This window comes from Melopsittacus undulatus, chromosome 2 (genome assembly GCF_012275295.1).
Source record: "Melopsittacus undulatus isolate bMelUnd1 chromosome 2, bMelUnd1.mat.Z, whole genome shotgun sequence".
Classification (NCBI taxonomy): Eukaryota; Metazoa; Chordata; class Aves; order Psittaciformes; family Psittaculidae; genus Melopsittacus; species Melopsittacus undulatus.
This window is the reverse complement of record NC_047528.1, coordinates 42,663,191-42,681,342: the sequence shown is the minus strand read 5'-3', so window position 1 is coordinate 42,681,342 and position 18,152 is coordinate 42,663,191. Positions and strand designations below refer to the sequence as shown.

At 39.8% G+C, this 18,152-nt stretch overlaps 1 protein-coding gene across 4 annotated transcripts in view; it reads right to left on the bottom strand.

The window, feature by feature from the left end:
- Positions 1-977: 977 nt before the first annotated feature.
- Positions 978-18,152, bottom strand: part of SLAIN1 (SLAIN motif family member 1) — a 49,373-nt gene continuing 32,198 nt past the window's right edge. For all 4 annotated transcript variants that reach the window (XM_034074479.1, XM_034074480.1, XM_034074482.1 and 1 more), the window contains 4 exons: positions 17,381-17,719; positions 7,236-7,400; positions 5,584-5,878; positions 978-2,034 (listed from right to left, as the gene is read on the bottom strand). In XM_034074479.1, coding sequence (XP_033930370.1) covers positions 1,959-2,034; positions 5,584-5,878; positions 7,236-7,400; positions 17,381-17,719 — 875 coding nt within the window. In that variant the 3' untranslated portion in view covers positions 978-1,958. The remainder of the gene's footprint in view (positions 2,035-5,583; positions 5,879-7,235; positions 7,401-17,380; positions 17,720-18,152) is intronic.

Sequence of the window (18,152 nt, the reverse complement as noted above, 5' to 3'; positions counted from 1 at the left end):
GTGAAGAGACAGCTCTGACCAGGGCTGGCACAGACAGCAACGAGCAAAAGCTATCATTGCCACTAGCTTCTAACCATGTTTTATGAAATAGATGGTGCTGGTTCCCTAGCACCAGGAGCCCTGACAGTTTATTAATCTGGGAGGTTCTGCAGCCCTCGTGTTACAGGCAAATATCAAAGCACTCTCCCAGCCTGGCTCTGCACCCCTGTCACAATCAGTCTGAAAGCAAAGATAAACAATTAAAGACAACAGTTTGTACACAAACGACTCATTGCTTTAACCAGCAGTAATTTCTTCCAATGAAAGCTTCTTATGAGCTAAGTCTGGGACACTCCCATTTAGAATACTTACCTGTGTAGAGATAATTTAATCACTGGAATATTTATTGACATCATCTTCAACAGTTCTGCCTTTTTTTTTCTTTTTTTTTTTGATAAAGTGGATTTAAACTGGATTATAAAAACTAATGTGAAAAATCATTTACCTCTGGTAAACAATATCATGCTGTGCAGGGATACTGCTGCACTATACAACCACTTCTCAGTGTAATAAAGTTTTTACTCACCACTAAATGCTTCTCCGTTTTTCTTTAGCTTAACCATTTAAGACAAGCAGGTCCTCGAGCAAATTCAGAACAAAACTGAGAGGAACTCAGAGCCACAGTGAAAGACTTACTTGGTACACAGTCTGTTTCCCACTGTAAGTCACATTTGCACTTGCAGAACTTGAACACTGAACTGAAAAAAAATCTTAGGATCATAGCAAGATTGACTAAAAAATAATACATATGTGTTTGATGCATACTACGGCTTCGTAACACAATTAAAAAGACACAGAAGTTTTCAGCTGAACTTAGTTGCTATTTGCAAAAATCCAGCATAACCTTTACAAATACTAAGTAATAAAAACTTTAGGAGCTAAGTAGATGTCAGTTGCTAAATTCTGACAATGTTTACACTGCACACTCAAGGGCTGCATTATTGCTGAAATAGATTCTTTATTTCTGAAACATTCCAAAACAGCAGTATACACAGTTGTAATCAAATATTAAGTCATATGCCATTATAAGAAAGCATTGATTAGTGCAATTGGATTTTGTAAAAGGTCTATAAAAAAATTTATTTGCATTAAAACTCATTTTCCATAAGCAACTGTTAATAAAACATTACAATTTAATTCTTTTGTAATAAAGTACTGAAAATCAACTGTAGTTTTAGAGACCACTTTGTAAGTGCAATGTGACTTTTGCTGCCGTTTTAAACACAAAACACTATGACAATTGAACAAATGGTGAAAGACCAACAAAACCATGCTGACCCAGCTGGATGGAAATTTCCAGTGAATGCTACTTTTTTTGTGCTTCTGAAACATAAATATACTGCTTTGTATTGCCAATGGTACCACTTTGTAAGATATGCTCCTAGCGCTAAAAAAGTACATTACCCCAAAAATATTATTTATGGCACAGAAAAGTTAAATTATCTCTCTGTTGTTCAAGGTTCAGGCAAGTTTAAATGAACTTAAGTATACAAAATAAACTGTACTGGAAACACTAGAAAAAAATTCAAGCACATACATAAGTCCCCCCAAATTAAAAATAAAATGCATGATGACTTTACACTAAATAAATTAACTTAAAATTTCAGGATGGCAAAGCTGCCCAAAAGCATTATCTCCTAGTTCTTTCCAAGGAAATATTCTGGAACTTTCTTCAGTTCCAAATGCCAACACTGTCATTGTTAGTGTGGTAACAATGCAGCTATTCAGGTAACTGATTAAGTGCAATATTTAGTACTCGGTAAGATGTTCATTTTTTAAAAATGACATTGCATTATGGATGGTTACCTATCAAAATCCCAGGGGAAATAATACTGCATGACTCTCCTTTCCCAAACCATTGTTACCCAGCCAGCTGGGTAATGAAATCCACATTATTTTCCACTGTTGATGGGTATCCTTCAATAGCAGCCGTCTCTCCAGTTCCCATCCCGCATCGTGCTGAGTGATGAAAGTGGTTTTGGAGGCTGAAGAAAACTGTATTAACCAAATGACAGAAAAAGGCAAAGGAAGTCATATTTCATGTGAAAGATCAAGGTAAGAAACATCATTTACTTCTCCAGTGACACTGGCTTTATGGCTTACTTAAGGACTTTGGTTCATTTCTGGCTTCACACTAATGTAAATATAGAGATCTACAGTGAAATTAAGGCCACTTCCAATGAGACCCCATTACTATTCCTGGTCTTAACAGACTAAAAGCTCTGTAAAAAGGAATTTGGTGAATAATTGTCATGATGAAGAGACCCCATTACTGTTCCTGGTCTTAACAGACTAAAAGCTCTGTAAAAAGGAATTTGGTGAATAATTGTCATGATGAAGAGACCTTTCTAAATGGGAAGATTTGTGTTTTCAGGGCTAAAGATGATAAAAACCTTTTTTTGTCACTATGGTCAGCAAAGATCTAACAGGAATATCTTCATGGTTGAATAACTCTACCAAATCTTGCTCCAGACCTTTTTATCCAAGACCCATGACAATGTTTCTACCCCACTGCTGAAGTCTGAGAGCCGCCATTCCCAGCACCACCACTCCAACCTGGAACTCACCATGCTCCAGGCCCCCACCCTCACAACCAAGCTGCCTCTCTCACTAATCAGAGAGTGCTTATTCTTATTATAAAAAGTTTCCTGACCACATTCCAAACTCTCCAGGTAACTACAGTGTTAGCTGTACCTTTTAAACCTTTCAAGTAAGATTAAAAAAAGGAAAACCAACCATCTGAGTCTATGTGACTGCCAACACACTGCTGATGGGGAAGGTTATCTCTAATTTGCTGCAAACTTATTTTTATTTCACCAGAATTTGCTGAAAAGAAAGCATCTCAATTCCATGAAACTGTTTCTTATAAAGCCAGGTCTCAAGCCTTGTTCTCACACTTTTTCTGTGAGAGGGCTTAAGTAAAGAATAATTAACTAAGTTGAAAATAACTAAGAATGCCACTATATATCCTGGGCAGTGAACAAGAACATGTGCCAGCATTGAAAACCATCTCAAACAGGCACAGGCTGTCAGTATAATGCCCTGTGGTTTGAGATAACAGGTTTTGAGGGTCTGTAGTCCCTTTCTACTTTTCCATCACCAGCTGGATTGCAGTGACTGGCTCCAGCACAAGGCAGCAGGAACAAGCAAGCCTTCCACCTTGGCTCAAGAGCTGAATTTACACTGCTACCATGCTTGCGCCTGGTACCTGGGTTGATCCAGACACAGCTGCTGACTGACTTCTTGGCTTTAGCTGCAACCTGCCTCATCACTGTAAACCTGTCTGGAGACTGGGACTGTTGGCTGACCCTGGTCACCATCAATAATTCTCTTGGTTGGTTACTGTAAAGCAGCCTAGCTATCCTGCTCGTCTCCCAGTACACCTTACCATGCTGCCTCATATAAGGATAGAAAATGGAGGGCTTGAAGGCAGGGGTCTGCAAGAAGGCCCAAGCATAGAGCTGGAGAGGGCTGAGGGATTATCTGGATCCATTCAATAGGAACAACAAAAAATGTGCTGCCTCACTTGTAAGGCCAAGAAAAGATGGACTGTACGGTTACAACTTTTTTACACTGCTTGTGGATGCATGAATCTCAAACAGCAAGGAGAAAAGTGGTTAATATTTAGCCAAGTTGTTATCTTGTCTATTATAATATATTTTACAAATTATCTAAAGCACTCCCTTATCCTGTGTTTGATCCTATGCAGTATTTACTGAAGTTCCCTAATGCAGGTCCTATATAAAGTGTCTAACAACCTATTTTAAATAGCTTAAATACCAATAATTTGGCTACCTAACAGCCTGGCCATAGGTATGAAGACACACCTCTGCTCTCAATGTGTACTTCCCTGAACATCTGATTTATTTAAAAAAAGACCTGTTCCACTTTCAATCAAGTAATGAACAGAAACAGTTTAATTTTTCAGTCTAGACTCTTGACTGATAACATGAAATATCATTCCTTGGAATAACCATGGTGACAAAAATCAACAGAGAGAAAATCTGCTTCTGATGGCTGAATTGCTTCCAAGAAAATTCCACATGAACTGAAACTGCCCTTATTTTTTCACATGCATAAATAAAATTAATCCAGGGTCTTAAAGAGCTCCAATGTGCCTGTGCTTTTAGAGATGTATAAACCTGTCGTTCCTACAGTGCCAAGACCATCCATCATCAATGACCACTGGTCTGGCTCTGTGGCAACATAGGATCCTGCTAAGGTGCATTTGAAGGTACGGACAGGAGCCCTAACTCTCTGGACTATAAATAGTTTCGTTACTGATTTGAACCAGCTTCTAATAAAACCAGTGTTGAGAGTGAGGTGTCTCACCCTCCCACTGAAATCTCAACTTTGTTTTTCTTTAATATTGTCTGTTGGATGCAAAGTTACAAAACAGAAAGGACTGGTCTTCATGGCCTAGGAAGTATCTTTCTCACATGTTGCTATGAAAGATTTAAGAGCTCTGCAGAAGACTATGAAGTGGGGGAAAGCTAAAAAAATATGCTAAGAGAACCACCCACTATAAAGAGTTCTAACAGACAGAGCTCCAGCAGAGAGCAAAGGAGGTTATAATAGAAATCTTATGGTATAGGCTTCATCAAAGAAGAAACCTAATGGCTCTTTATGAAAGTTTCACCACAGTTGGTCAAAATCTGTTGTCAGTCACATCAGTGTAATTCCCAAGTAACTCAACCAAAGTGAGAATGTGAGCAATTTAAGTTACTCTGGATTTGGCTAGTATCTAATGAGAAGTATAAAAATGGTGAGATCTAAACAGCGACAATTCATCAAAGAGAAAACCAGGTGGTCATACAGCAGGCCCTCACATGAGGAGGGATGCATCTGATGGGAAGAAGTAGTTGGAAGAGTTGATGCAAATTGATAGACATTTCTCTTTGAGAAACTTCATCACCTATTAATTACAGAACATATATAGCTAAGAGTATTTACTCAAGCTCTATGTTCTGTTCTCTTTATTCAAGTTTATTTTAATACTCACCCTAAAAAAATAAAATCATTTGAAAATTAAATTCTCTTGGAAAAAATGCAAAAATATATTTGCTTAACAGCATAGCTCATTGCCAAGTATGTGATATTCCAGGATTCCCTGTTTGTCTATTGTCTACCAGATGGAGTTGAAGAGATGCTAGTTCAACCCAAGACTGTATTATTCAAGACAGTTTCTTCCTCACAATGCCGTAATGTCACAAGCTGTATTTTTGCAGTCTACTGCCATTCACAACAACAGGGATGCTTTGTTTTTATTTCTTACTGACAGGTAGCAAATCATTCTTACTTCTATGTGATTATATCCTATCAATTATCATAGTTTACTAGTAACTACCAGCAAAAACTGTTCACTGTTTCTGGAAAGAAATCTTTACCCATTCAGTGACGCAGCACCAGGAGCTAGAAAATCTTCTGGTTTACAGCCCCCCAAAAAAACCAAACCAAAACCAAGTCAACCAACCAAACAAAAAAAACCAAACACAATCTAAGCCAAGCCATCCACATATGGAAGGAGGCCTATTTAACTCTTACCTTCGTACTGGCTGTGCAATTTTACTTCTGGGGATGCCACTCCCATTGATGGCCAGTGATGGTCTTGGAAGAGCACTGCGCCCTGCAATCCCTTGACTGGCAGTCTTGTTTGGCATTGGGATCCCAGTGTTAGAATATAACTGCAGGTTATTGGACACTGGAATGCTGCTGCTACTACTGCTACTACCTTGTATGGTTGGGCTTACATATGCAGTAGCTTTGAGAGGCTGTCTGGCAGACACTGGAAAATGTCCCACACTGTGAACTCTGTGTTGAAGCTGTCCTGGTGATGGAACTGTAAAGAGTGGTAGAAAGGGAAGGAGCAAGGTCAATATGCAACAGATGGTGCTAGGTAGTATTACTCATTTCTAAGAGAGATATGAATAAGGATAAATCATTATATGTATCATTATGTATCACATCATTATCAATTTATTTACTAATTAGAAACTGCTGAAAATCCTTGTATTCAATACTGTGTCTAGTAACACTGCAGTGAACTAAAATACCCTGTCCCATCCCCCTCCTGAAGCCCCCCCCTTCTTTCTCCCCTCAAAAAGGTTTTATTAGCTATTACAAGCACACTAATTACACCTTTACAAATAGAGCTTTAAGTAGGAGAAACTGCTAAACATATAATTTAATTAGTTAGACCATCTAGATTTTCATAAGTTTGCCGACCATAACTGTATCTTGTTTAAGGAATGTCGCATAAAGCATTATAAACATCACAGAAGTTTCAGCTTTATGTATAAAAACAACCAAAAGGCTATAAAAAGATCTTGAATATAACAGCATATTCCAAGGCAAACGTTATGCAAACTATCATTTTAAATCAATGCTACGGGCTCCAGAAGCTTTATATATAGATTTTCTACACAATCCTGCCCTCTGGTGTACAACCAGACATGCATCTGTTTCAGAGGCCACATATCAAAAGCAAACTGTCAAAAGCCTGAAGCACATAAAACTAACACAGCACATACAGGCCAATCCTTTTTCAACTCTCAGCAAATTATTTAAAGACACGTTCTACATTAATAATTTTAACATCCACTAGATCAATTCTCTCTTTATCCCCCCATCAAGAAGCCACCTAAACTGAACGTACTACAGAGTAATTTTAATTCCCCCACTCAACAAGTATATTACACTTGAGGACATAACCCTCTGTTTATCATGCTTGCTTAGAAGTGGTTACACTTCAGCAGGACAGAGGTAATGTATTTTAAGACAGTATTTACACAGTGTACTGTAAACCCAGCATTGCATAAATTACCAAGAAAAGCAGTTTTCAATTCTAGTATCAAAACTAAAAATATAAGTTTATAGGAACTAATTGCATTACAGTGCTTCTGCACTACTACTACTACTTACTGGTATTATAATTTTAGTTTTATAGTTGCCACAAAAGGAATGGGAAAAGAAATTTAAAAAAAGGAGGTGATGAACGTCTGAATACTGCATAGCAAGACTGGCAGAATCCACTTTCCAAAACAGAAACTTTAAAAATCCCAAGTTATATTAAAATCTGGTGCAAAAGGAACACAATCTGATTTTAACTTTTCATAAAGCAGAGGATCAGTGACTGGGACATATATTTTACCATTCTGTCAATTCCTTGCGTGCAGCCAAAGAACACAGGTACTTACTACATGACTGCAACCTTGAAATTCCATTACTCGCTCCATGCAAATTGGAGTCAAAGCTCTGACTGTTCCTCACAGTGACTGGAGAACTAGCAAAGCCAGCACTGCCGTTAACAGTGGGGGTACTTGGCATCCGAGCAAGGTTAGGCATGCTTCTTCGAAGTTTATCTGAAGCAAAAGAAGACAACGTTCATGGTCATGTCAGAATTTCCAACAAACAGAAGCAACCTCTGAATAATTTCGGCATAAAATAAAAATTAGAACGAATTAATTCAACACAAAGAAAATTTTTGCTCTTCAGAAAGAATATGAATTCATTATTGACAGCCTACTAACTGAACCCTACTGACTACTGTAACAGCAAGATTATTCACAAATAATTCTAAAGACATCAATATACAGTACATTTTTGGAATCACAAGGATTTAAACACTGAAGTGTCATAATAGGAAGAGTTTCACATAAATGTGCAAAGTAGGTCAGATGAGTTATGCCCTGAACGTGCCTGTTTCATTGCAGTGAATACAAAATAAGGCTGCAGTGAAAGTCAGATGCATCTATGCTGTGGATGTATGTCTAAAGACAGGTGAGATGAGTCTATCCAAAGTGACCGAAGTCTTGCTTTCAGGTGTCAACAAGATGCTAAAAAATTCCACTCAGTACCTAACCTTATTAGCATGTTAAGTTTCTGTAGATGGCCATGCACAAAACCTGCTGAGTCTTGATGCTTTTCAGTTGATTTGAGTCCTTGGTTGACATCAGGATTTCCACATCTGGTGGTTCTCCCTCCTACCCCACTTGTGGTGCCTGATTTGGTGGGCTTTTTCACAACAGGCCTGTAAGGATCTTCCACAGGAAGAAAGCTGCAGATGCCTCAAATGCTTCTGGGTCAGGTTCAACAGCTAAGGCAAGTACCTAAGAAGTTAGAAGATGTCTGCACCTTCACTCATGCTAGCTGATTTGGAGAGAGAAGCCAAAACTAAGTCTGATACATTAAGAAGACTTCCCAAACACAACAGCATTAGATAATCCAAGATGAAGCTCTTTTGGTCTCTTCTTCCACAGGGCCAAAGGATGACTCTATTCTGTGCAATCAGAGGAGAGTGGTGGGGGCAGAAGGGCACACACTGAATGACCTGATATGAGTTGCCTCCTGTGACGTGACAGACTTCAGTAAAGGACCAATGTGGGGAAATAATACGCAATTTGTTAAACTGCAGTTGACACCACAACTAATGCTGGCCTCTTGGCCAGGTTCACGAGCACCAGTGCTGTGCCCCTCAGAGGTGGCTATGTTTCTTATGTATCATGATATCATGGTCAGCGTGGAGGCCACCAGCTCCTGCCCATGCCACAGGTTCCAGTGCCTGGCAGATGTCTGCCTCCAGTTCTTCCACTACAACAGAAAGCAGGGGCATACTTGTCTTATAACAGGCAGCTATGATGGCTCTCTCCAGTGGCAAGCAGGGCATTTCAATATTGATGGTTTGGATTTTTGCGCAGGAAAGACACATCACATGGCTTGGAACTGCTGTTCTGGGCTGACCCCGTAGCTCACACAGGGCAAGTTGAGTCCATAGAAATAACAAACTGACTTATAAATCTCTGTTCATCAGTCCACATACATATATAACCTATTTAAGCACCAGCATGAACTCCTCTAATCCTTAAAGCTGCTAACAACTGATGACTAATAAGAATTGACAGTATGGATCTAGCTATACAAGGTATTAATAGCCACTAACAGTAACTTTAATATCTGTGATGCCTATGTAACTCCAGCAAACAGTCACAGCAAGGCTACAACCCCAGCTGATTTTTATGACTGGTCCTCATGATAAGAATGATACAAAATCCTGCAAATAGTCAAAAACATCCTTGTACTTCAAAGGTCCAGCATTTCTAATATTCATGTCCGAGGTCCCAATTACTAGTGCCTGTCTGCCCTGGACACTGTACCACACACACTAGTCCTGTGATGATCTTCTCTTCCACCTCACCTAAGGTTGACTTTCAGTTACCACAGGCAGTCAAACGTAGAAAAACATTGCTGTCTAGGAAATAGTTTAAACATTCCCATTAATTAAATATACTACATTTTAATATTTTTTAAATCAAACAGTAGATATGGGAGGTAAGATAGGGTGGGGTTCAATGCAGCAAAAGGAGATGCAAGGTTTTAGTTCCTGGAAACTACAATACAACCAAATCCTAATAAAGTACCAGCTTAAGGGTAATCCTTCATCAAAGAGTTAGGGCTGTTGTGCTTCAGTCATTCATCACTAATGATGGCAGGCTGAAACTGTCAGTGGTACAGCAATAAACATTAGCAAAGGAATTATCACTGTGGTTCAGTCAGGTGGTGAGTATTAATCTCACTCATATAATAATAATAAAAGAGTTATCAGGCTTCCAAAACTGTCCTGGGGATGAAAATAATAGCATCATACAGCTACTATGTAACTATTTCCTGAAATAATCATGATTTTGCAAACTAGAAAGGAACTGTCTTCCTATGATGCAATCCTTGGCCCAGCATGGCAGAAAAATCATGAATATGGGATGTCCACAGCTACTGTTAGTTTGAGCCTAGCCTACTCTAAAATCCTAGGTTCTAAAATCCTCGGTCAACATTACAGCACATGGCAGAAAAGGTCTGAGTAGCAGGATGGTGGCAAGGAAGATGGTGCTGCGTAAAATAGTTTTTCTAATACTATTCATGTGTCATGTCATATAAGCAGAATTCCTTAGACTCTACATGCTTTTCCAGTCAGGAACTGTATCAGCCAACACAGGCATGATCTGTGCCTTGAACTGTCCAGTGGCTGCAGCTACAATAGCAATAAGAATAGGTACAGAGGTAGCTTGGATTTCGTCCATGTCATGGACATCCACGTCCTTTGCCTCCTGTTCATTAGTCCCTTCTCTTTGCAGCAGTCTGCTCTGCTGCTGATTCATTCAGTCCTCAGGCAGCAGGTTCCTGCTGCACCTGCAAGTTCTCATCCATCAAGCATCTGTGTTTACTTCTTTGATGGGTCCTTGTGTCTGCTGAGATAAATGGCCCTGAAAAGCAATGAAAATAGCAGGTCAGTTCTGTGTTTGGGGAAAACCCAGAAATGTTTGTCTTGATGACATTCTGCAGCTTTCATCTCCTTGGATGATGCATCCTCTTTTATGTTTCTTGAAGTCTCTGTCACCTGTTCCCCTCTTAAGAACAGTGAAAAGAGTCTTACAGATACTTTGTTTGTAAATGGAATGCTGGCTTTTGTGAGCTTGAGCAGAAGGTGCGAGTTATGAGATTTTAACATTATTTCAGGCCGCCAAGACACAACTCGAAACAAACTTACTGGAAATATATGAGAAGAAAACAAAAGTGTTTTTCCAAGCTGCTAGTAGCAAACCTTCCCTTTCTAGAGCATTCTGTTCTCCTATGATTGATAAGAAAATTAACAGAGAGGAAAAATGAAAGAACAGAGATGTATTCTCAGGTAAGAAGTAATTTGCCCAAATTGTCCTGTTTATGATGAATGCTGAAATTTGCTACAGTTTCTGCTACCTCTTCTGCACTAATCTGGTTCAGTGACAAGCCTAAAAATATCAGTTGTTTACAGTTTGTTCTGTTTGGAAGTTGTTGATATTAACACTAGCAAGGAACTCCAAAGAACCTGTAACTTCTACAGCATCCACAGTTATTGTGACCCACTACTGAGTCTCAATGATAATCTAGGCCAGAGTATGATGTTTAAGTACGATGCAGCCATATAAAACATCACAGATAATCTTCACCTTTCCCAGGCTTCTTTGAGATGTAACAGCATGACCTACAGACACTGTAGTATTGATGCATTTTAAAGTTTGAAGAAAATGCAAATTCACACAAGGGAGTTAACCAGGAACTGTTTATTACCACCTTCTCAGAATAGTTCATGCATACACACACATGCTTGTCACTTCATGAGTGCTGGTGGCACACATTGCCCCTTTTTCACATATGTGCAGCAGATTGATACACCAAAAATCACCTACAGCATGTTTACGCTTTCTCCCCTATGTGGCATCCATGCTGAATTGCCTGTTGACTACAGCACAGGAAAAACAGGGAATTGTGAAATACAAGATCTTCTGCCCTTTCCTGAAAATGTGTATCCAAAAGCACAGATCATATCCACCACTGGTGAGAAACGGGTCAAAAAGTGGACAAAAGTGTCCTTTATTTTGTCACGCATTCCACAGAATTACAGGAAAGACAGCAGTTTGCCTTTTATGCTCAGATGCTTCAGTTCTGATTTTTTTCCAGCAAGTTCTTCCCCCCGTGCTGTTTCTTCTCTGAAGTCAGTCTGGGATCCATGGCCCAGCTTCTTTCTGGCAGGCCACCAGAACAGGCATCACCTGCTTCTCTCTTCTGGTCCCAGCACTGCTAGTGGCTGCCCTCATTTCACTGTTTCTATTTTTTTCCTTCTCTGACCTAATACTATCACTGGCCAAAGATTAATGTCCATATAGCACACAAACAGACCTCACCCTCAGAGCAAAGCTGCCCCAGAAAAGGTACTCTTTTGGTGGGTTGCCAGGCTGGGATTCTGTAGCAGTTCTTGATAGCTAACATCTTCTCTCTGCCAAAACACCTCATCCAGTGAGGCTCTCCTTGCAAGGAGGGCTTAAGCTGACACTACAGCCAAGTGTCTCCAGATCCATTTATTCACTCATTGTTATTCTCTGCAAGTGTTGTCAATGTTTTATTTGCACAAAAGGACTCACAAACCTTGCCAAAAGTGCATGATCATTAAGGAATGTGATACAATGAATCATAATTATTAGTGTCTCAGAAATCTGTATCATCTTATTAACCTATGTTAGCAGTTCATTACACATAATTAAATCCTTCACACAAGCCCTGCAAATTCAACTGTGCCTTATTCATACCATATGCACAAATAAGTTAGGAAAAAAAACATACGGAAAAAAATCTGTGCTTTTCTATTTTAAATATTATTTTGTATTATGTAGTTATTCAGAGTTTGTTCTGAAATCCTTAACAAACTTTCAGACTCAATTACAACTTCACCTTAAGGGATTAATCTCTTCATTGCTGAAGACCAGAGTTGAGTATCTGCATTACATTCATTATGTTTATAACATTTGTGACATCCCAAATACACCAGGGTCTTGTTAAAAATAGTTGCAGATACAGCAAATTAAAGATTTTTCCATTATGCTTCCATGACTTCTCCCCACTGATTTCTATTCTCAATACAACTTCAAAGGTGACAAAGTAAGGTTTTTTTCCTCCTTTAATAAAATCTGCAACAACTTCCTACAGTGAATTCCATTCCTCACTGAACAAGAGAGGTTCTGAGCAGAAAAATACTCTGTAAATTAGTAAGAACAGACCTTTACCCAAACACACATATCAATGTTAGTCTATAATGAACTGGTATCTAAACACCAGACTACTGTTCTTGAAATGCTCCTCTTTTATTTCTGCTGGAGTTTGCTTAAAAAACCACTCAAACAAACAAAACCCAGCAGCTTTCCAAATGAGGCAAGGGTGTTGGAACAGCTGATGATGATCATAATATTTTCCCTGAGAAAAGTTATCCTGCCGAAGTATATGCAATCAAGTAACTCAAAAATAGTGACTTCTGGAAAATAAAAGCAAAATTTTCCAAGTGAATTGTATCTGTGGCCTGTTTATGACAATATCAAACAAGTTAAAAACTTTAAAATCAACCTGAAAAGATAATGTCAAATATACATTCAAATTAACCAAATAGCATGCACTGCTACTCAGCAAAGAATGTATTTTTCATCTGCCCCTTCTTACTGCATTATCATAAACTCCTTCTTTAGCTGAAATAGTTTATCCAAAATACATATTTTCCAATCTTCAGGTATTATTAAAATGGACACTTTAAATTGCACATGAAACAAAGGGTACCTAGGATAAAGTTTATGAGCAAGCTTATCTCAGGATCTGGTAAGTGGGTCTGAACACAAGAAGATCAATCCCATTTTCAGTATCCTGTCAACCCTGCATTTTGACTCTATGGATGATTTCACAGCACGGTAGTTTTGTTACTTTCTGTTTCAGAAAATCAGAAGAAATAAAGGGCATAAATATCTATTAAAAAAGAGTAAAGTGAACCAACAGAAATAAAAATGCTTAAAAAAAAGGTTAAAATGGATGAGATCACTTCTGTGTCACAGTAAAAAAATAAGTGTACATTTTTGGACAATGCAAAGCAAGAAACAGCTTGGTTTTATAACATTTGGTGGTATTTCTTATATAAAATGACTAAATATAACTATTCTTGATTATTAATAGATTTAGCAACATTTTAAGTTGCTAACCATGAACTTTTTCAAATTAGAGGAAGGGCAGAGAGGTATAAATGTAAATCTTTCCACTGCCAAAATACAGAAAGATTTGTAAAATTATAAAACACACTAAGAACCTGAACGATAAGAACCTGAATGTGCACAAGTCCATGGGACCTGATGAAATCCATCCATGGGTCCTGAAGGAGCTGGTGAATGAAGTTGCAAAGCCACTGGCCATCATATTTGAAAATCACAGCAGTCAGGTGAAGCCCCCAGTGACTGGAAAAAGGGAAATATAACCCACATTTTCAAGAACTGGAAAATGGGTGACCCGGGGAATTACAGACCAGGCAGTCTCACCTCTGTGTCTGGCAAAATCTGGGAGCACATTCTCCTGGAAGGCATGCTAGGGCACATGAAAAACAACAAGGTGCTTGGTGACAGCCAGCATGGCTTCACTAAGGGGAAATCCTGTCTGACCAATTTGGTGGCCTTCTATGATGGGGCTACAGAAGTGATGGACAGGCGTGGAGCAGTTGATAACATCTACCTGGACTTGTGCAAAGCGTTCAACACTGTCCCACACAACATTCTTGTCTCTAAATTGGAGAGACATCAGTTTGATAGGTGGACCACTCGGTGGATAAAGAACTGGCTAGATGGTCGCATGCAAAGAGTTGTGGTCAATGGCTCAACGTCCAGCTGGAGAACAGTATGGAGTGGTGTCCGTCAGGGATCAGCGTTGGGACCGGTCTTGTTCAACATCTTTGTTGGTGACATGGACAGTGGGATTGAGTGTGCCCTCAGCAAGTTTGCTGATGACACCAAGCTGTGTGGTTCTGTTGATACACTGGAGGGAAGGAATGCCATTCAGAGGGACCTTGACACACTTGTGAGGTGGGCTGATGCCATCCTCATGAAGTTTAACCATGCCAAGTACAAGGTCCTACACCTGGGTCGGAGCAATCCCAGGCACAGCTACAGGTTGGGCAGAGAAGAGATTCAGAGCAACCCTGAGGAGAAGGACTTGGGGGTGTTGGTTGATGAGAAAATGAACATGAGCCGGCTTCAGTGTGCACTCACAGCCCAGAAAGCCAACCGTATTCTGGGCTGTATCAAAAGGAGCATGACCAGCAGGTTGAAGGAGGTGATCCTGCCCCTCTACTCTGCTCTCCTGAGACCTCACTTGGAGTATCGTATGCAGTTCTGGTGTCCTCAACATAAAAAGGACATGGAACTGTGGAACAAGTCCAGAGGAGGGCCACAAGGATGATCAGGGGACTGGAGCACCTCCTGTATGAAGACAGGCTGAGAAAGTTGGGGCTGTTCAACCTGGAGAAGAGAAGGTTCTGTAGAGACCTCATAGCAGCCTTCCAGTGTCTGAAGAGTGTCTGTAAGGATGCTGGTGAGGGACTCTTCATTAGGGACTGTAGTGACAGGACAAGGGGTAATGGGCTCAAACTTAAACAGGGGAAGTTTAGATTGGATATAAGGAGGAAGTTCTTTACTGTGAGGGTGGTGAGGCACTAGAACGGGTTGTCCAGGGAAGCTGTGAATTTTCCATTCGTGGCAGTGTTCAAGGCCAAGTTGTACAGAGCCTTGGTTGATATGGTTTAGTGTGATGTGTCTCATGCCCATGGCATGGAACTTGATTTCAAGGTCCTTTCCAACCCTAACTTTCTATGATTCTATGAACTAGACGGAGTCACATTAGCTAATTGTAACAGATAGCCAAAAGCTATTTACCTCCTGTATCTCTTGGATCTTAAGTGATCTATTTCTGACCCACTGATTACAGAATCTCTGAAAACCAGAATGCCTTAAAATGTTCACAGATGGAATTTTTCTGATGTAACTTAGTGTTAAAAACCATTCAGCTGATTTAGCCTGATTTAGGGAGAGGGTATAATTAAATAAGGCGGGGGGGGGGGGGGGGGCAGACTGTATGCAAAGCTTTTCTTAGTGTATTCTTGCTAGAACTTGAAATAAAACTTCTTAGAAAGCAGAGCTAGCCTACATGTTACAGGTTATGGCTGCAGAAATGTTGTTTAAGAGGTAACAACAGGTACACCTACAGCCTATGCTACAAGTGGCCCCAAACAGGTCTTAAACATATCTTCACATATTTCACACCTTAACATACTTACAGGTGCCCATATCTTCCACTTTATGACAGCATTTACCAGGAGCTTTTCAGCTCCTGAACAAAGGCAAGCTGCTGGGGCCTGACAATCCATCTTGTGGGAACATCAAACATATTATCTAAAACTTCAAAGTTCTTGAGAAAAAATGCAACCAGGTGATAAAATTTGTAGCCTTTTACATGCTTTCTAGTTAACAAACTAGGAGTCTAGGGTTTTTAGTGCCCTGTAAGTACTTTCTGAGACATTTCCATGTCAGAATGCAATGCTTAACGTCCATTGACATGGAACACGAAAAAATCATTGAAAAAGTATCTGGGGACCATGTAGAAAGATCATTAGCACCAGATCCTGTCCTCATTCCTGAATCAAAAATGCTCCATAACCTTTCTATCTCCCGAACATTTCTGCAAGCCCATCAGCACTGTCCCATTCTTGTACCTCACCAGCAAGAAAAATAACGTTAAAATTAATATGGCACATGTGCCGTACCAACAAACTTCCATGTTGCTCTATCCTATTAGTGTCAGCCTTCTTTTTTACAATTAGGGTGGTAGAATACTGGCACAGGTTGCCCATAGAGGTGGTGGATGCACCATCCCTGGAGACACTCAGGGCCAGACTTAAAGTGGTTCTGGGCAACCTGATTAGTTGAAGATGTCCCTATTCATTGCAGGGGGGCTGGACTAGATGATCTTTGAAGGTCCCTTCCAACCCAAACCATTCTATGATTCTCTGATTCACATACTGCCACTTGTCAACTATATGCATCTTACTTTGAATGCAAGTGCTTTTGGCACCAACCTGTCCTGACATATTTGTCAGGAAAGCAGCATGCATACCTGTAGTGCTCTATAAATAGCAACTTTGTGGGGTTTTTTTGCACAAAAGATTTGTTTTCTTGCCCTACCATGAGCTGTAACCTGTAATGTTACAAACAAGACCCTGACAGAAAACTGACTGTTTTGAATTAGCTTGGGGAAAGTAAGATATAGCAGAAAGAAGAAAACAGTGATCATAATAAGGAATGAAAGGAAGGTAACAGCAACAACGGAGCAAAACTTAAGTCTTGAGTAAGCACCAAGAGACAAATTGTCCAGAGACTCTGGAATAAATATCAAATGCAGTGCAAAAAGCAGCAATGGCCCAGGATAGTTTGGGACTGACATTATCTCCCACTATGTTTTTGCCACCAGACCTGGAACAGGAGCATGGTGTTGACTCCTGCTGTAAACACTCATTGTGGATTCATTGCATTAACAGCAAAGTCAGCAATAAGAAAGAGAATGAAAATCTGAAAACCCTATTTTGTATTTTACTATATTCACAATGGACATGAACAGGCCATGCTCAAAAGCCCAATCTGTTCTTCTAACTGCCTATTAACCTGCTAAAAGATGCTCTTCTTTCTTTTTATTTTGTTCTTCACTTGTGGTCACCCTTGTAGCACTCTAAAACAGACTAAAGCAACAACTTTTATGGTCAGGTCACAGATTACATTTTGTAGCAAATGACTTAATAACATACCTCAATCTTTTGCACAGGCTTAAACTGTCACAATTCAGGGGCTGCTCTAGCTGTCAAACACCAAACACAATTCACTCTGTTGACACAACTTGATCTTTAAAACGACACTGTCACTTTGCACAGAGAAAAGACCACTTCTCAGAAAAGCATGCAACCCACCTCCATTAATCTTATTTGGTTGCTGCTCTGGAGTTTGGGCTTGAGGAGAATAGTAGGGCTGCTGATAAGTATTTGAAGGAAAGTGTGGGGAGGTAGAGCTCCTCCTGCAGTCCCGGATACTGGAGAAAGTCTGTGAGTGTGGAATCCCTCTCTGGAAGGGGGAACAGCGAGTCAACCGTGGCTGGGGAGGCGGGAGGTGGTCAAACTCTTCCTCATCCTCAAGACTATAGCGATCATACTCCTGGTCAGCACATGTCCCTTTCTTTCCTGCATGCAGACTGACGTTGGAACTGTGCCTTGACACAGATGCTGAAGTCGAAGCATAATCTTGCCTAAGGCCTGCAAATTCCAAGAAGAGGATAATTCATCTTCTGCTAAGTAACTCTTAACATGCACTTCGATCTTGAAAACTAAGCAGAAGAGTAGACATAATTTTACAGCAAGAATTGGATTGACTGTGTCACCAGGCTGAAGATTTAAGGTACGATTCATCTCATCTAACTTTCAGTGTCTACCTTTCAGGCATCTAATTCTGAATTATTTCCCTCAAGATCCCTTTTTAACAAAAAATAAAAATGCAAGAATACAGCCACCTCCAAAATGTAGTACCTGTGAGAAGTCTTAGATACCTCTCTCAATGCAAATTGAATTGCCTTCAGGAGGCATCTATTTCTCTGCCAACAGAAAGACTACATGAGTATTTTTTAATTAGAGGTATTAACACTCAGTGTATTAGGTTTCCAAGTTATTGCTATTAAATTTTTTATATTCA